The 20,154-nt window shown below is 40.1% G+C and overlaps 1 protein-coding gene across 2 annotated transcripts in view; it reads right to left on the bottom strand.

Annotated features, from left to right (window-relative positions):
- ATP9B (ATPase phospholipid transporting 9B (putative)) overlaps positions 1-2,618 on the bottom strand; it is a 177,416-nt gene extending 174,798 nt beyond the window's left edge. Inside the window, exon 1 of one of the 2 annotated variants that reach the window (XM_067290949.1) lies at positions 2,484-2,616. In XM_067290949.1, the coding sequence (XP_067147050.1) occupies positions 2,484-2,578 (95 nt within the window). In that variant the 5' untranslated portion in view covers positions 2,579-2,616. Of the gene's footprint in view, positions 1-2,483 lie in introns of both variants that reach the window. The other variant, XM_067290950.1, reaches the window with a different exon arrangement.
- Between the last annotated feature and the right edge of the window lie 17,536 nt (positions 2,619-20,154).

Below are 20,154 nucleotides of genomic sequence, written 5' to 3' on the forward strand. Positions count from 1 at the left end.
TATGCTAATGATCAGCCAAAGTAATCTCAAGTATAAGAAGTACAGCAAGAACAAATGCTAAATGGGAAAGTCCTTGTTCTCACTGCAAAGTTAACCAGAGCAACACTGGAGAAGACTCCTACAAATCGCTTAGCTCAAGCGGAAGGAGTCACTCTACAAACGTGTGTTGAGGCCACTAAAACTTAGTAGCTGACAAGTTGTATTAGCTGAAGTTACACAGTAGCAGGGCCATCAATCCAAGTTAAAAACACTACCACACTGAAGTTTAGGATCTGTGTGTAAGACTTTCACAAGAGGCAATATTCACATTGTAAATTCTTCACTGAAGAAAGAGATCACAGCAAATCAAAGACTCCTGTGGACCCAGAAACAACAGCGCTGGATTAACCCTGAGATAATACTTTATTGTATTTTAATCAGTATTTGTCTCTAGACATCTTATGAGACTTATGAGGTGTATTTCAACTATCTGCTCTGCCATACTTCCTCCTTGACTTTACGCAAGTCAGCCGTGGTAGAATCTACAAAAGCATTTCCATGCTTTAGTTACAGGTCCATAGGGACACCTTCCAAGAAGTACACAACAGGTGCTCTCATGAATCCAGGGCATGGCATTCGTGAAGGAGAATGACCAACCTACTCAACCCACCTTAAAAAATATACAGAATTGAAGTGGGTGAACAGGTCTGTATATGCTCTAATTCTCACAGCCCAAATGAGCATTTTAATTAATCACATGATCAAAATACAGTACCATCAGTAATAAACATATCTGTTAAGTTGTTAAGGTTTTATTAATAGTTGAACACAGGTAATGAACCACTTAGATAATCATTTGTGTGAAAGACTGGTAAGTTACATATTATCAACTGCACTTGTAGAACAGTTTATTAAAGACCACAACTCAGAGATGTTACCTAAAATCTGAATAAGGAATTTAATCCACAGTCTTTAGAGAGTGATCTTGGTCAAACAAGACAGAGGGGAGGAAGCAAATCTATAATGAATCAGTATTTCCTTGCCAGATCTTATAGCTTGACAAATCTGCTATAAAGCCAAATTTAAACAGTTTGTTGAAATAACTGTAACTATTGCCTGCAAACATACTCTCAATACACCTATGTATCTACCTAATCCATGAACTTGGCCCATGATGTCTACAGCATCTTTTCCAGGTACCAAAACACTACTGGGTAATCTACAATAGAATGACCTGGTACCTTTGCAGCCATTCCAGGCTAAGCTTTTGCCTACAGAATTGTTTCCCTTCCCTTTTTATTTTCTTCCAAATGCTCAGAAGCATCTCTTCTTCTGAGAGGCTTACGGATTCCATCAACAGCTTCCTCAGTTCTCTGAGAAATGGGGACAATAACAACACCTCCCTACCTCAAAAGAGAGAATAAACCTTTTGCAATTTGTCAGATATTCAAGTATGAGTGACATGGGGAGAGCTACTATTATGGCAGACTGTCCTAAAAGCTCCCATATGTTAATTGAAAATATCATCTCTAGCACAAGAATCAAGACAACATGGTTTACGTCCAACTATTTTTGCACTGTTTTAGAACTGCCTTTTTTGTCAGTTATTCAATTCGGACAATTAAATAAATACTTTCTATTGATGATGAAACTGCTTTATTTCTGTATTTCAATTAACACAACCGTAGTAACAATTCTGTTTTTAGAAAGTCAGGTTACTTTGGAAACAACACTTGCTCCCTCCAGTCCTTGTGCCCACAATCATTATTCCATAAAAAACAGAAGAAGGGTGAAAAAAAATCCTCGGACAATTAACTATAATCATGTCATCCACTGTAAGAGTGCTGTCCAACGGACAAATCAAAATTACAGAGAGTATTTTCTCCTTGCTCCCAATGACAGGATTCCTAAAAGTTATTTAGGATAACAAGAAGCAAACAAACATTCAGTCTTTACTTGAAAACTTAATTTGACAGCAGGCCTTTAAACTGGCTTCCTTAAATTGCTCCTTGGCAGCTTAACTTCCCCCCCCAACAACAACGAAAAAAAAAGAGTCTGAAGAAATTTGGAGTTATTTTAATTCTAACCTTAAAGAAAGCTCGGGGTTTACACGCTAACAGACCTATCTCACGGCACGTTTACTAACAACGTCCCAAATAAGGCACCTCACGCCGGCAGCCCAGCGCAGACACAGCACTGGGGAGGAAAACGCGGCGCCGCGGGGTGCGGCGGCGGCGAGGTGTGAAGGCCGCACCGGCGGGGCGGTGGCGGCGCGGCAGGCCCCGGGCGCCCGGCGCCGCCGCCTCCTCCTCCTCCGGGGGCCGGCAGCGCCCCGGCGACGGGACGGCAGCAGCGGGACGCGCTGCCCCCATCTCGGCCTTCCCCTTCCTCCCTCCCTCCCTCCGCGCCCCACAGCCCGGCGGCGCCCCGAGCCCCTCGGGGCAGGAGCCGCCCCCGCCGCCGGGGGAGGGGGCTGCCGCCGCGCCGCACCGCCCTGCCCGTACCTGTTGTGGCGCTGCGCCGCGGGAGCGCTGGTGTAATAGGCCGCTCTGCGCTGGGTGCTGCGCGGCACCGGGTGCAGCGGGATCTGGTCCGCCATCTTTGGGGGCGCCCCCCCTTCCCTCCTGCCCGCCCCGCCCGGAAACGCTTCACCTCGCCCTCCTCCCCCCCGCGGCCCTCCTCGCGCCGCGCGCGCGCCAGCGGCGGCCGGAACCCCTGACGTCACCAGTGCCGCCAGCTGACTGGAGGAGGAAGGAAACGCCCAGCGGGGCGGGGCCCCGGCGTAAACAAGGAGGCGGGGCCGCGCGGGGGAGCGGGGCGGAGTGATCGAGGATGTGCGGGCGCCCGACCGCGGGGGAGGGGCAGGGGCGCGCGCGGCCGTTAGTGGCGGTTGGGAGGCGGGTTTTGGGAGCGGGTGGGGGGCGTCTGCGGGGTGCGGGCTTGGCGCGCGGGTGGGCTTCCCTGCGTCTCTGTTAACGCTGGCCGAGCTTAGTTTTCGACTTCTGAAAGGCCGCACGGATGTGCCGTAAAGAGCAGGAGCCCGGGGCTGTGCGTGTGGGTTTTGCAGGCTCGGCAGCACGGGGAACACAGGCAGCGCCGGCAAAGACGGGGCTTCCTCACCACGAGAAGTACCGGGAGGTCCAGGGGATCTTGAGAGTTCAGGCGTTGAACAGGAATCGCATGAGACAAACCTAGAAGTGGATGTCTTCTGTTACCCTGCAAATGCCTGTCATTTTTTAAGCTGATCTAGATGTGCACCCCTTCAATCTCTTGGATGGCAAAGACTAGCTGTTGCCTATGCTGGATGTCAGTGAACACTTGTGTGATCACCAAGAATAAATAAAAGCACGGTGAATTGACAGTGATTGTTTTCTGCCATTAAACAGAGACACTTTTTGTGAGCCAGAAGTACTGCCACATGGAAATGAGCCTTCTGTATGTCAAGGGTAATAAACCAGTCTGTGGGATCTAACAAGATCAACGCACAAGTCACCACAGAAAAAAACACTGATTCAGAAGATAAAAGAGTTCCTATACCTACTATATGACGTTACCCCCATATTCCTCTGCAATTAGATGTTATGGGTAGCAAATGGCCTAACACCATCACAAGTATGGAAGACTTTCACCAAGAGAAGAGGGGAAATATATTTCTTTCTCCATGTGTTTGTCCAAGGAAATGAAACATCAAAAGAAATAAAAAAGGGCAGTAAGTGGTCTACCAAGAAAAAATTTGTCTCAGAGAAATTTCCCAAAGAGGAAGACAGCAAATGTGTATGTCCAAAGTGCAGAACACTCAAGAGAAACTGGAAGATAACGTGGCAAAAGCTTTTCCTGATAACCTTTGCCTCTTTTCATTAATGTAAGTCACTGGAGTCACTGTTTCCAATGGAAGATTTCAGAATTCTCAGCAGCAGTATGATAGGAAGCCAATAATGCCAGTTTTCGCAGTCTAGTCATTTTGCACCAGTCATTTTGCAAATGTCTGAAACGTACTCATTTCACAACATTATGGAATGAAAAAAAACATTTTACAAATGACTAAAATCTTTAGTTATTTTACAGAATGACTGGGCTTACATACGACACTAACTAAACCAACACCTTTGGCATTAAATTGCTGGTTATGTGAATTACCTTTCAGAGGTGCCAATAGAACACCTCTTTCAACTTTCTACAGCATAAGCTTTTTTCCTATTATTGTTCAAAGATACCATGTGGCAGAAAGATGTTCGTGAGACAGGTGAAACCTTTGGTCTGCTGGATTGTGACCTGAAGTGTGCGGTATGGTAATGGCAGCCCTGTCACCATGAACAAGTGGGTGAAGGTGTTGCACTCCCCAAAGCCATTTGAAGTTACTCTGACTACCTAGGCATCTCAGATTGATGCTGTACTAAAAGGCTGCCTCAAAGATTATGGTTTTTTTGGTACAAATAGATGTGGTCTGAATACATGACACACATATCAAAATCTTTGGTAAAGGACTGCAAGCAACATACCTTGGAGACCTGAACAGAGGAGGACGAGCCTTGGATTAGTTTAGAAAGGACAGTAAAATCTGTGTAAGGCATTCTTCCTTGTGGTGTGCGGCTAGACCATGCAGAGGCACCCCACAACATTCCAGCAACATGGTCCTCATAACCTCTGGCACTGTGCTTCCTCTCACATGATGAATTCAGATTTTTCAGCAGGCCGTTTCTAGCACAGCCAGTCATGTGACATAAGCTTGATGTGGAAGCTGCTGTTGAAAGCCATGTATTGATCGTACTTGTCACAAAAAATTTCCTATTTGCCTGGGATTATTTAACAAAGAGTGAGGAAGTTGCTGAGTGTTGTTCTACTTTCGAACTAAGGGGAAAGATCAGTGCTGAGGCACTGCAATATGCGTTATACACTGAAGGATGCTCCCATCTCCTGGAATGAAGGGCATGAAGGGCACTGACGGTACTAGCAAGTGATAACTTGTCAAGCCTAAATTTCTAAACAGTATTTTGGCTTTAAGCAGGTTATCCAGTCACTAAAATGACCAACAGACAAAGAACACTTGAAGTTGAACAAGGAGGGTGGGAACAACAGTATATAGGATGTGGATGCACAGGGCTCAGTTGGGAATAGAAGGGCCAAATCCCTCTGCTGGCCATGTAGAAAGATTCTGCTGGGCATTTGAAGGAAAAATCAGAAAAGCCAAAAAGGGGGTGGAGATTTAGCTAACTCTTTAACTGAGGTGATCATCACAAAGTTGATGGTAGTATGCTGATGGAGTCATAGAATCGTAATTTAAGTTGGAAGGTACCTCCAGAGGTCATCCAGACCAACTCCCTGTTCAAAACAGATCTAATTATATCAGGCTGCTCAGGGCCATGTCCAGTTGTGCCTTGAACACCTCCAAGGATGGAGATTCCACAACTTCTCTGGGCAACCTGTTGCAGTACTAACCACTCTCATGGGAAAAAAAAAATTCCTAATATCTAATCAGAATTTCCCATGTTCCAGCTTGTGTCCATTGCCTCACCTCTTATCACTGTGCACTTGTGAGAAGACTCTAACTCCATCTTCTCTGTATCTTCTGATCAGGTAGTTGGAGACAGCAACAAGGTCTCCTCTTAGCTTTGTCTTCTCCAGGCTGATCAGGCCCAGCTTTCTCAGCCTCTCCTTATATATCATGTTTTCCAGATCCTGACCATCTTAATAGCCCATCCATGGACTCACTCCAGGATGCAGTTGGCCTTCTTTGCTACAAGGGCACACTGCTGATTCATGTGCAACATTGTATGTTATGGTCTGATTCTGCCTGACTACCTGTTTTGCAATGACATACTTTGTGTATTCGAATAATCAAATACAGCCTTGAAAAATTTCAGCCTAACAGTTATAACAGTCTTAGGTGTTTTCATGACCTTCATTATTGCACTCTGTAAGCATCTCACAACTTTAACATTTTGATTTTAAAATCAACAACTGCATATTCAGTGTGCTCCTGTGGCTAATGATGTTACCCTACTTCACTGAGGCCAAAAGAATCAAAGTGATTTGTTCAAGTGCACTATTTGATTCAAGTCTGTAGCAGTCTTGAGCAGAAGAGGGATCACTCAGTCCGCAAGTTAGCATCCTAAGGTCAACCTTTCTGTCCCTCCAGAGCTGATCAGGTTATTTGGCCTATAGCTGTCTCTAATGTCAGTCAATTGTACATACAGGTTTGTAAATTCCATATGTATAGACAAATACATGATCTGGCCTATATAATAAAAGTTTTATTGTTGGCAGAAGTTTGCAAGGTAAATGGCCCAAAATGGGACAGCCATTAGGAACCATAAATGCCTTTAGAGTCGTGGTTTATTACTATATATTCTGTAAATCACTTTTTAAATTTTATGAGTATTTTGAAGTTTTAGAAGATAAATATTTTACTATTCCCTGTGTGAACAGAACCTTTGAACCAGAAAACCTTCTAAGGAGAGGAAAATGACAAATTTTTAATAAATCAATGGCCAAAGGAGTGACAAGATGGAACACTTATCATTTTGAATGCATGCGAGCTTGCTTACTTCCAATAGATGCTTTCTTAAGTTGCAATTATGATAGTTACTGGACATCTCATATCACTGTATCTCTATTTCTTTATCAGGCTAATTGCTTTTTTGCATCAGTATTTTCATTCAAATGTTATAAGCTTTTCGGGGCAGGGACTGTAGTCGTGTGACATCTATCATCGTTCAGTTCTGCATCTAGATTATCCTGTAATGGTGTTTTACATCTTCTAAAAAAATCTTAAATTAAAAATTACAGGAAAGTTATTTTATATAAGATTGAGACTTTAGCTTATGATATTTAGGGGCTTTTCAAGATGTCCCTAACAAACACATGCCTCCATTTTGAAAATAAAATCTCCATTTCCATTTAGAGGTCCTTAAAGGTCACAAAATAAATCTGCTTTTGATCCTGATTTTGCTAGTCAGGCATCTCAGGCAGGTGTTATTTTGCAAAGTGAAAAAGCTTCACATTTCAGGAGAGAAATATTTTTGACATTCATTATTAAGTACTGGCTAAATTAGATTTGGCATTTAAATATCATGATAGCATACATCTATGATAAAAGTAAATATAACACCATGCTGAAATAGACTTTCTGTATGATTCTTTCCATATTTCTTTTTTGCATCTTTTTGCATTTATAACAAGTGGCAGAGATCCAGAACCTAGGATTTATGGATCTTGTGAGCTCTTGGTTTACCTAGGAATGAGCTGACATGGAAACTGATTTGCATTTGTTGCGTATATCTGCTACAGGTGCAGAACCTCTCTGTAACTAGTTCTGCCTGATGTCCCCAGAGGGCATTTTATAATAATTTATATTCTCACTACCATTCCACTTCTGCTGTAAATATTCAAGGTTAAGTGCTCCCTCTCTCCTAATCCTGTTTATGCACCCAGCCTGGGTAAGGGTGGGGGGAGATGAAAGGCAGTTTAAAGATAATTCAGCCTACACTTCCCTTCTTTGAGCCAGATTTTAAAAACAGTTATACCAAAGTAAATCTGTAGAAGGGCTACTAAAATCAGTTGAATATAAAACCAAAATAATGAGTTTCAGTAAGCCTCATGTGCTATTATATGAAACAAAATTTACTTTATTTTTATACTAGGTGATTTCTCACCTCATCCTGCAAACCACAGCATATCTCTGTTTTAACTGTGGAACTTCTTTTCATCAGTGATGAATCAGCAACAGTATCTGTCTTCAAGTTTTCAGCAAATTGCATATCAGTCCAAGAAACCTAGAGGCTTAAAAAATTCCTGAGCACAGCAATTCACAGTGCAGGAAAGAATCCTGTTGTCTTTATAGGAAGAGCTGAAGGCAGCAAGGAAGACTGTAAAATGAATAAATTCTTACACTCTGTCAGAGTCAGAGGGAGGACAAATACGAAATAGAGGGAGGTAAATCAGCTACATTTATCAATTTTGATAATTTTAACAGCATCACCTTCATATCTTTTTAGTACTTTGATGTAACCAAATGTTGTCACACTATGGGAAAGAACAAAATTGGAGATACCATTTCCTCTGAGAGATTCTTGTTTTAAAGGATTACTGTACATACAATGAAGCCACATGAAAGTCAGTTATACGCCAAAATCAGTGAGTTAAAAAGCACCAACAAGGAGTACAAATAATCCTATAAAATATTAATATGCCATAAAACTGAACTAGAATGCAAAAGGTACCTGGAAACAAAGCACTACTTATATGAATATATATACATATAAAGTTACTTTGTTATCTACATAACCACAGAAAAGAAATTTCTCTTTCTACACATTTTACTTTTAATATTCACAGGCTTCATTGTTTATCAACTAATCTGGTGCTCCCAGCTGTTACAATTCTTTCAGACCTTCTTTCAAGGTCTTCTCTTTGGTAAATGTCAACTCTCTGCAGGATTTATGGACTGCTAAATGTAGCAGTAGACCATTGTAGACCATCCTTACCAAACTGTGGGTCCTGCAGCACAGGCTTCACACCAGCTGTGTTCCTTCCTCACCTGTCTTCCACCCAGCCTTTCTTTTAGAATAAATACAAATGATGCCAGAAATGCATCCTCCAGTTAAATCATCAAAATCACCTAGAGCTTATATTTTGGACTCTCCTAGAATTACAGTTCTTCTACATTCAATGATAGGTTTGGCTGAGAAGGTGTTTTCTCCAATCCACTTGGCAACAGATGAAGCCAAAAAAACCAAGCAAATCCTACAGTACTTAAACTGTTGTAGAAACAAAGAGATACATATTGATGACTTCTGATACAAGTATCAGTAGTGTCTTCATTTAAGCTATTGATTGTGGATAAACAAAAGGAAAAATAAAGATATAATGTTAATTATTTTACTTAGCTTTTACAATGACTCATCAGTAAGAACCATTTAATAAGTGTTTTCAGTTGTATTAACCTAAAAGTTAAACACTGCTTCAATATGCATTTAAAAATTCTGTGCCTTTTAATTTATAGTTATCTTCTCAGATAGTCTTTCTCATCATCTTAATGTATCTAAATGCAATGCAAGATTTTTCTTTGTAATGGGAGAAAAAAGCCTGGAGACTCAAAACTTTTGAGCTGGATTACCAAGCCCTGATCTTCTCATATTACCAGAGAGTATACAATAGAATGTTTCCATGATCTCTGGTGCAAAATCAACAGCAAAGCACACTAGCGCTTTGAAAGGACATGAATTTTTAGAGTGTTCTCAGTAGGTTTACTTTAACAAATTCCACGCGGTTGATCTTTCAAATAAATAAATACAGCTGCTTTAACTACTCCTCGAAATTGAAAAGAATGCATGCATAGATTAATTAAAATCTTGTGTTGTTTCAGAGATTCTGAAAAGGTCATGGAAAGACAAACTAGGCCCAAGTGTAAACCTGAGTATCCAGTTGTGATTGCCAGTATCAGACTCATTGGATCCGATTTCCTTTTACAGTTTCAGTTGCAATAGGGCCCAAAAGCTTCAAGTAGGATTAGCGGTCTTTGTTCTGAGAGCTATACAGAAGTGGATGAAGTAAAAAGTTTCCGGATGATAAGTGACAAAATACTTAGCATCTTCCATAGTATATCCTTCAAAAGTCAGAACTGACTTAAAACCTCAGCTTCTCTCTGATTTCTCTTCATGTCTGCCCCAGCCATTAGCTCAGGCTCAGAGCAAAAAGGTTTCTTATTTTCCTCACACCTACTTCTGGAACCCCTTTAATTTCAGTCATTGTAGATAACTAGTTCTAGCTGCTCTTAAAACCTAGATGTCATCTCTTTGTATACTGATTTCACACTGCTTACAGCAGTTTGAATCTTAGACTTTCTCTGTATAGCACTTCTAAGATACTTATCCATACAGGAAATGTGATTTTAACTTTTTCTCCTGTGCTTCAGGAAGGACATGTTCCATCGCAGAATGAAGACCCTGAGGTTTCTCCCATTGCTGAGAGGACAGGTTCAGGGAACCCACCCACCATGCAAAGAGCAGGTTCTCTGGGAAGAGGACTGGAAGATTTGTGTTTAGATACTATGAAGATACTGCATGGTAGTTTTGAATGTTTTGTTTCAATCTTTCTACTTATGAGATGGAATAATAAAAAAGAGAAAAAATATTCTAGGCACAATGTGATCTTTTGTGCAGCTAACTAATCCCAAGCCCTGGTGCATATCAAGAAAATACTTACTTTTCACGACTAAACCCATTCTCAGCACATTGTAGGCACTGCTACTCACAGGAAGAGAAGACACTCCTTAAATCCAAAGACAAAATTTCACCTGTGTATGCATTCAGGACATGTAAAATTGAGATGCAAGAATTAAGCAGAAGTCTTTTGAAACAGTGTGTCTTACACACTTACCTACATTTGCTAGCTAAGACACTCAGCTAACGACCATTTCCTTTCCAGCATTACAATCTGTAAACTTTGAACTCTAACTTGCTGAAATGAGAAGGACCTCATCAAATACCTTTCAGTGAATAGATCTTCCATTTAAAACTGCCTCTCCCATATCAAACCCACTAGGAGAGAAAAAAACCCAGCAATTATTTATAATAACTTTATTGGGTATAATTTTCATCTGTCTTTGAAAGCTCCGCCTGCTGTTTTCAGGCTGTGCATGTTAAACAGAAGTGCTTACACTTGACCTTGCTCTTGATCCACTCTTTGTGCACAGCAGTGCCTTTCTTCTTCTGAAAGATAGGTACAATTTGTGTCCACATAAATTATACTGTACTTGCTATTAACATTCTTTTATCTTGTAAATTACTTTTACTGATTATGTTGAAGAATGTTCTATGAGCTGTTGATAATGTATGTCTATGATTTGGATGCAATGTGTCATTCTTAATTTATGTGTCATTCTTAATTTAGGGCAAGACCAAAAGGAGATGACAGCTTGCTATAACATGCAAAAAAATCAGGTCCTGGCCACATGCAGTCAGGAAAGGATCCATGGTAGTATTTGTAGCAGGAATTGTGTTCAGCCTTGGCATTCTGGCTAAATTCCAGCATCAATAATTATTCTGTCTAAACCTTCCTGCATTTTCAACTGGGTGATTATGGTGTTTTAATTTCTTTCATGCCTCAGATTCACAGAGCACTTTAGCATAGATAACCTCCATCCTGTATTCCATTAGAGAAGTAGGTTCATCTCATAATAGGAAAAATTATTTATACATTTATACTTCCTTCTCTTGACAAATAGTCAAGACTGAGATAGGCTCATGCGATTTGGCTTGTTTAGTCAGCTATGAGAACAGAAATGCTAAACTACTGATTGAGCAAGACTGGGAGCCTTGAAGTCATGATCTGAAATAAGTGTGCTGTACATTTAGGGTAAAAGGGGCTGTCTTTCAGTTGCACACATGTTGTTTAGCAAAGGACATGTTTGTGGTATGTAGGTGCTCAGCAGACACGTACACATAAAAACATGGAAATTTGAAGAAAAATGAAGGTAGTAATTGAATATTTTTTAAAACGTTCAACAGGCATTTGTAGCACTGCAAGCAGAGATTAAATTCTGCAGCTGATGAGACAGAGCTTTTCATTAGCCAATTCACTTTAAATAAAGACTTTTCCTTACATTCACTGCAAATAAAAACATTTGCAATGGCTGCTTTTCTGTATATATACAAACATATGTGGGTATAAGTCTTTTCCTTCAGTCGCTGTGGTGATATGCAAGCCTAACAGCTTTTAAGATGGCCAGATACTGGCACTAGCTACTCCACATAACACGGAAAATTTTCAGTTGAAAACTGGTGCCTCACACTCTCTACAATAGTCTTTGGAGGTTGTCAGGCGAGTAAAACCCTGCAGGACTGCACCCTCTTGAAGAAAGGAGAGGGGACAAGATGGAGTTGGGCTTTCCTTTTACATAATCCCACCTCTTAACAACAGATTCCAAGCAGTTGATGATGCGACACTGAAAAAGCCTCACAACACATTTTTGATGGTGGTATCACATCTCTTTTTCAGATGGGGGCATAACAGAAAGCGCAGGCAATATAAGATCACATAGTAAACAAATGGCAAAAGTAGAAAGAACCCAAATATAATCAGGTTAACTGCTCTGCCTTCGTGTCTGTTTCTGCACGACACTGAGTTTTCCCTAGAAAGCTCTCAGCACTCTCACTGGTGTAAGAAAAGAAATGGAGAATGCTTGTCTTCCTGCGGAGTCTGGCTTCCTTGAGCACCCATCACCAAAAAGACTGCCTTTATTTTATTTGCTCAAGGCTTATGGTTTCTCCTTCTCACTAATGAAAACCTTTATGATGTTAAAGACCAAAGTCTTTAACTATAAACCTCTCGCAGTTCTGTAAGCTAAGGTTTTATTTTTATGAGTGGATCATTTTTTAACCAAATTAATGAAAAAAAGGTACCACAAAAAGTATTTATAAACTCAATACATCTGAACCATATTTTAGTGTGCTGGAAATAATGAACACATACCTATAGCCTCTCTCAGTATTAAAGTATCCAGATTTAAGTTATCCTTACCAAAGCCACATGAAACCTCATTCAGATGGATCCTTACATGGCCAAAAAACCTAATTCTTTTAAAAGTAATTGAGCAAAGAGACAGAGACTTCATAGCCCCAGACTGCCAGTGTCACCACATTGCTGCACAAGTCTAATGATCCAGTGGTTATCCACTGTCTAGGTCTTAGAAGGCAGGAAACAGCTTTGTATTGTTGGACTTTGGGCTACTTTTTTTTTCTAAGAGCATCAGTATACTGCAGACATTTGCTTATAATCTTCTTACATTTGTCCTGTGATTGAACTTGTTTAAAAGTAAATATCAGATTACTATGGAAAGATTTTTAAACAATCTTATACAAGATAAAATAAAGATAACATTCACAGCCTACTGTGGACCGTACCCTTCTCAAATACAGTTGCAGTCTTGCCATCCTGAAGCCATTGGTTTTGCTAGTAATTTTTATTCTTATGGTTTACATTATTGTAAGCCATTATTCTGCTATACACAAATCTGCAGATCAGAATGGTACACCCTTCTGCCCTCTCCAAATAGGTGGCCAAAACATCCCTCCTTGTTCTGTCTAGGCTAAGCAGAGCCAGTGGGATTCAGTTTGTATCACTGATGAGCTATACCAATGTATGGACATGAACAATACTTTCATCATTCACATCTAGGAGTAAAAGCAGATATTTAGCTAGTTTGTGGCCTCTCATCTTTCTACAATACCTGCCCTGTACACAGTATTCAGACCTGTGGTTTGGCTCATTTTGTGGATCTATTAGCTTTGTTTGCAAACCTGTTTCTCACCTACTCTCTCCTAAGCCTGCTAAGAGCTACGCAGGATTAGTGCTCCCTCCAAGGACTGGGCTAGAGACAACTCGCACCTATCTTCCACATGCATACATGAAGTTCGTTTGCCCATTAAACTTTACCTTTGAGAAAAAAAAAAAAAAGCTTATTTGTGAAGAAGGAGTCAAAGACAAGAAGCTAAAGGGCCAATTTCTACTTACATGTTTGTGCAAGGGAACAAACCAGACAAAGAATCTTACTCCCTGCTCTCAGCATACACAGACCACTGCTGCACGCACAGATTGCCACTTCCCTGTGTGGCCAGTACATGAAGCAAAGGCAAGAAGGGAGAAAGGTTTGGCTCCTCTTGTCAGCACAGCAATACCTCTGTGAATGGGAATGCTACCTTACTCCCCTTCAGGAGCAAAGAAAATATGACAATTAGCAGTTCTAGGCTAGGCTGATCAAAAGTGTACAGATAAAATTGTTTCGATGGAGAACTGGATTCTCAAATACATATTTTGAAAACTCTTTCCCATAGAAAACCCCCACATCTTTTTCCTTTTATCAAAAAGCTTGACAAACAAACAAAAAAATCTGTGTTGAGTCATAATATCAAACATTTTGACAGAGAGAAAAAATTTGATTGAGGCAATTCTAGGTTCACTAGGATGCTTCTGAGATAGCACAGCTGTTTGTCTGTCCCACACTGAGGTTTTATGACAAAGCTACAGGGTAGTGTAGCAGATTTTTTAAATTACTTACCAAAAATTACTCCTCAAACTAAAAATATTGACAGTCTAGATAACAGCAAATGAATTTTATCAGTTTCATCAGTTAAGCTTCCTAGAATATTGATATCAGGGTTATGTTTGTGTGATGATGCTGACATCCTCACTGGGTTTGCTATTAGCAGTTATTGTATAATTAAGCATATAATCTTAGTAATAACAAAATCTTCTATAAAACATGTTCCCCAGGTATATTTCTAAATTACAAGCATATACAGTTCAGTTCAGGCCAAAGAATGTATGGCAGGTGATCAATGGATGGGGGAGGTTAAGTGAAATTCTCCAGTGCTCAGTGTGACACACAGATAACAAGGACCTGTACCATCATATATTTCATATACGGAAAAGCAGATGAGGCCCCTTTGACCATTACATTTGCTGTGAAATATTACTCTTTGAAAAATCACTCCTCAGTTCAAGAGCTATATTAGGTACTCTTCCCTAGCCACTCTTGTAAAGAATATTAGTTGATTTAAGTCTAAAACCCAAACACTTTGTAACGGGTGTATAGATATGTATTTTTATGAACATTGTTTTTGAATCATAGCATCTGCTGGGGCTTTGAAGCATCCCAAAGTTATTATTGGCTGTTATATTCAATCAACTGCCGCATTTTTTTATCTCAGCCGCTGTTTATTTATTTTTGTTTCAGAGAGTTTGTGCAAGGCTGGATTAAGTTTTGATAGTGTAAATGAGTACATAAGTGCATTAACAATCTCCTCTCATAACTCAAACATACTTCCACGGGCATTCGTTATTCTTAATACTAAAAGGATTTGGTATGTAGCTTTTAAAATATTTCATGATACTAGATAACATTTACTTATTCCAGATGTTGCTTGCTATTAGAAATCAGAAAAAAAGACATTATAAGATTATTATTTTACTTCTGTAACATCTTGCACTGGATATTATGCTTGCCTCCCTTTGTTTCAATAATATGAGAATCTGACTCAATATAAAGCCATATGCAAAAGGCAATATGTTGCATACGAACAGAAGAAAAATCTATTAACATTACAAAGTTTTTAGAGGTGCGCGTTCTCTAAATGACACAGTTGTTGAACACGTTCTTTGGTGCTACAACATATTCAGTGTCTTTTTGCCACGTGACCACTCCTCCAGGTATGCAGTGTGACAGGTCAGGCAGTTCTAGGAGCTGCAAAGCCTAATAGAAACATGAAATTTCAGAGGATTTGGATGCTGCAGAACCTAGACCTGCTCCTTTGTTCTCCCTAAGGTCCTTCCTAAGCATAAAGGAGGAAAGGACAATGAGTTGAAAGCTTTCCAAAGCAGATACACTATTGGATTTTCAAAGTGGTGGTTCATCTGTGGTTTACAAGGTTTATGTGTGTATAGATATGTATTTATATTTGTATGTTTATACATATGGTTATATGGAGACAAATTCCATACACTTATTCGTGCAGATTTTTCCCTGCGCTGACAGAAGGGATAAAGCAAGTGCAGATACTGACAACTAGAAGGATACCCCTCCTGTAGCAACTGGCTCAGCTCTCCCAGGTATTTCAGTTCCTCTTGTTTAGCATTGCTGTTAAAGTTTTCCAGAACTGGTAACCAAGAAATGCCATGGGTATATGTGCTCTAGCTTCACTCTGATGAGGAAAGTTCAGAACCTCTTCAGAGGTTCTTTTCTCATTTTCTATGATTTTCTTCCCATCCATTTTCCTTTGATTGCAATCATTATGTGTTATATCCACTGCTCTGAAAAAAATCAGGAGAAAAGAAATTCCTTAGTAACAGTATATTGCAATAAAAAGATCCTAGCCTTTAAAAGTATTTTCAAAAATGAAACAGTTAAAGTGAACTTTCACAGGTAGTGTGGGCTTTCGCTATTATTCTCAACCTAAAGCAGTCTTAAATAGCTGCAGTGATAGTTCCTTGGCCTCTTTGTAATCTGTTCTTCTGCCCAATTGCTCTTCCCATTAAGGACATTTTTCTAATAGCTAGTCTAAATGTTTCCTCCCTTAGTTTCAGGCCATTGCTCCTTATTCTACCAGAAAGTATTTATATTCTGCGATCATTTCCCCCTTGAGTCTCTCTGTTTTCTAGGCTGTATAAATATTGTAAGTGACCACACTGCAGGGCGTCACTGCATGTGCTGTGGTATACTGGTCCTCTAGATGGTTAGTATCATGCAGGGTGTACCACATGCTCCAGGGCAAGCGCTATAGGTGTTCCTACTCTCTTCAGGCTCTAGTTTTCACTGAGTCCCCATAAATGTTTGCACTTTCAGTAAGAGGATTTCTTTTCTTGTCAGGAAAAAAAAAGTGTTAATTCTCTTTAAAAGTTACAGCAAAACATTCAAAGCTCAGCACCTCTCTGTTAGTTTAGTTTAGCAGGATGAAACATCATCGTTTGGTGCCAAACCCATGCAATCTTAGTGCAGCTCCTTATACATTAGGATACATTTAGTTAAATTGAGCATGGATTGAGGACACATTTTTTCTTAAAACCCCTGGTTTAACTAATGTCAGGCAACTCTGTTAGGCTCTCCACACTTTCCACATCTCTTCATTTCACGCAGACCTTCACCTTCAACACTCCAGTTCTAGTTTCCCAGGCTATCTGCATGGGCTGTTCTCCTTGGTTCTGCCCCTGAACTCATTATTCAGTCTCAGACATCCTTTCTATCCTCAGTCTGAATCCCGGGCTCCCTACTCTCTCAGTCAATATCTGCGCCAAATCCTACCAGTTTTCAGATCCTTTAAGATCCTTATCCCATTTTATTTCCTCTTTACCATACTAGTCCAGGCCCTGTTCTTACTCCTTGCTATTCTACTCAGTCTTTTTTCTCCTCTGTATGTGAGGAGCCTTGAAAGGGCAAGAGAGGGTGTGCCTCATCTCATTTCTAATACCACAGCAATCAGGAAGAACATCTATGAAGGGTAGAACACACTCACTGTAAACATACCCTCCCATGAACGCAGCAGCCAACCTAACAACTGTGCAAAGAGCATATGAAAACTGGTATTTTCCAAAGACATAACAGGGCTGCATCCAGACAGCTGATGCACAAGAATGACAAAAGGCCCACCCCTGAAATAAAATGCTACTGTGTCACATTAAATCTCAAGTCCCTGTTCCTAATCAGGAAGGCACTAGGACATCTCAGTGAAAGAACTCTGCTCCCTGTTAATATGAGGAAAATGATACATTTTTTTCTAATCTCATTTTTAGGGGCAACAGAAATGTTTTTGCAGTGAGCAGACAAACAAATCCCACCTCCTCCCAGCACTGCATGCTAGATATCTTTGATTAAAAGTTTAGTGAAATTATACACATTACACATAGAGTGGAGTCTTTATACCACAGGGATTGGCCACCCCTCACTATAGGCTAACCTATGAAATTCTGTACTATTTTCTTCAGTCTTTATTCATGCTAAAAATCCGTGGCAAAAACACCACTGTATTACAAGAGATTTAACCGATATGCCCTTATTTGGGGATAAGGAGAAAGCTTGATTTGAGTTGTCCTCCTTTTCAGTACCCTGATTCTGCATGCAGAATTCCAGCTGTGGGTATAGTCACTTTAAATAGATAGCACTATTATCTTGCTAGGTTTCCTATCAACTAATTTGTTCAGAAAGACAAGAACAAAAATGGTAGTCCATAAAGGTAACATTTTAGTATGCTGTCTTCTAAAGCAGATTGTTTTTTAATGATTTGCCAGTTCACTGTCCCCTAGATCATATCACTTAATTTCTTGTCACTTTAGGTATGAAGTTACATTTACTTGCACTGAATCTGAGTTCATACAATTCATCAAGGTGTCTGGAAAGCTGTCACTACATCATAAAACAGAACCCAGCACTGTGAGAGATTTTAGCTTGTACACAAAGTCTTGAAACAAAAGACCACCAGAGTTCTACTAATAATTTGTTGTACCATTTTTATATAAGTAGTGATTTCCACAAATCACTGTCATATGGTTTTGTTCTGCAAATCATTTTTGTTTGAATAGGTCCTCCTAGTTCTCTGCTAGCTGTTAGGTTTTGACATAATTAAAGAAGCGATCACTCCATTTTTATATCTTTGATGAAAGAGTGTTCATTACTTTCTCCTTCATTTAGATTCTGCTCCCAGAACACTTGCTCACTATTAAACAAATTTCAGAATGTCTGATTTTGACCCACAGATTTATAACTACTTTTACAGCTTCTAAAAAAAATCATTAGGTCATCTCATCCAGAAAGTGGAATATACAATTCACCTTATTAAAATTATTCTTTTCTAGCATACTGAGATGTTGTCTTGTTGTCTTTCATGAGATATTTTTATTTCTGAGTATCACATATATTTTATCCCTTAAGGCATTTTCCTCTCTTACCTGGTCTGTGATCTTTGCATTTCTGGATATGAGTAGCATCTCTTTTGCAGGTACAAGTCTGACTTGAGGGCCATCAGACACATTCAGACCTCTGTGATTACTAAATCTGTGCTTTATTGTTAAGGGAAGATCCTTAATCTGCAAAATCCTTCCAGTTCACTTCCTTTCCCCATTATTCCCCTTGTGAAGAAGGTGCTACATACGTTGATAGAAAGCTTTGTGTTCCACTTGGAGAAGCAGAGACTTGAACACTAGTCTGGTGCTCAGTTGAGTGATATTCCAATTATTTAGAGACTAGAGTCTGCTTTCTGCCATTCTGGCCGTGCATATAGCACAAGCACATGCATTTATTCACCACGTACAGATTTATGAGATGAGAGAAAAAGAAAAGGGAGGAAAGAAGACCACCTGTATCAGACCACCTATATGCTATTCTCACCTAGCATTCCACGCAATGTGATGGCCAGAGGAGCTGTGTAAACCTCACCGTAAATATGACCACACACTGCTCTATGTATGGATAAAGTCCTTGTCTTTTGCCCCTCTGAACTGCTCTTTCCAGCTCTCACACTTACCTCAGCACCTGCAGAAGGGATATTAAGTTCCTACCATTCTCCTTCCAAAAGCAAACCCCTCCCACTTCAGCTCCAGTTTCCAGGAGACAGCTCAGTCATCAGACTGCTGAGCCATCAATCTCAACATAGAGGGAAAGGTCCTTGTTCTTGGCAGAGCCCAACTTCATTTACAGAAGAAGTGCTGTTTTCCTTGACTTGCTTGGGGCAGCTCTACTTTCTTTGCAATTTTGCTATCCTTAGCAAAAACCCTTTCACAGCAGATGTTTATGGGTTTGTGCTAATGACACCCTTGGCAGCTTTCTGCAGCCTTAGAAATAGTCAGAGAGGAGCCATTGAGGTCCTGGCCAGAAATCAGATGACTGGATGGCAAACAGGAACATTTAGACATAGAACAAGGTAGATAGGGGCAAAAAAGAAAACAAGAACACCCCAGAATCAGAAGTTGGAAGATACCCAGCAGCAACCACCTGCTCAGCATGGGCATCAGCAGCATAGACCGGGAACCACCTGAGCTGTGAGGAAGCAGAGGGGGGTCCTGAAAACTGAGCTGTTAATCAACATCAGTAAACATGCATCCATCTATGCCTTTTAGGATTTATATACTTTTCTGAACAGGCAATAGCTCCAAAGCGTTGATGAGGAAAAGAGAGAGATTATAAGACTGGTTAGGAGGGCTGTTGCATGAGGTAGTGTGGAATTTGGATGCAATAGACATTTGAAGTCAGTCAGGCTTAATTAATGCCATGGTTAGAAATTAGAGTTTGAGATCTATGGTAGCTGTGAGAGTTTTGGCTAAGGAACAGGGAACAGTCAATAGGATTGAGACAAGCTATTGGGGGATATTGTCTCTTTAAACAAAACCAATACTTGTTTCTACTTAGTCCATGTTTCAGTTTAGCCTTGTATATCTTCCTGAATGCAGATATTGTAAAATATGCAAATATTTAGGGATAATGGTATAATCTTTTGGTGAGGGGATATTATTTGTTCCCTAAGGTGATAATTTACTAGGGGCCTAACCAAATGAAAAACTTATGGGAATACTGCAAACTGTTAGCCTGACATTGGCTTGCCTAATGAAAAATTAATAACCTGACCCCTTATTAAAAAAAAAAAAAGTTCAAGTTTTGAAGCATCATTAAGATGTAATGATCTGAGCTGTTAC

This window comes from Apteryx mantelli, chromosome 2 (assembly GCF_036417845.1).
Source record: "Apteryx mantelli isolate bAptMan1 chromosome 2, bAptMan1.hap1, whole genome shotgun sequence".
Lineage (NCBI taxonomy): Eukaryota > Metazoa > Chordata > Aves > Apterygiformes > Apterygidae > Apteryx > Apteryx mantelli.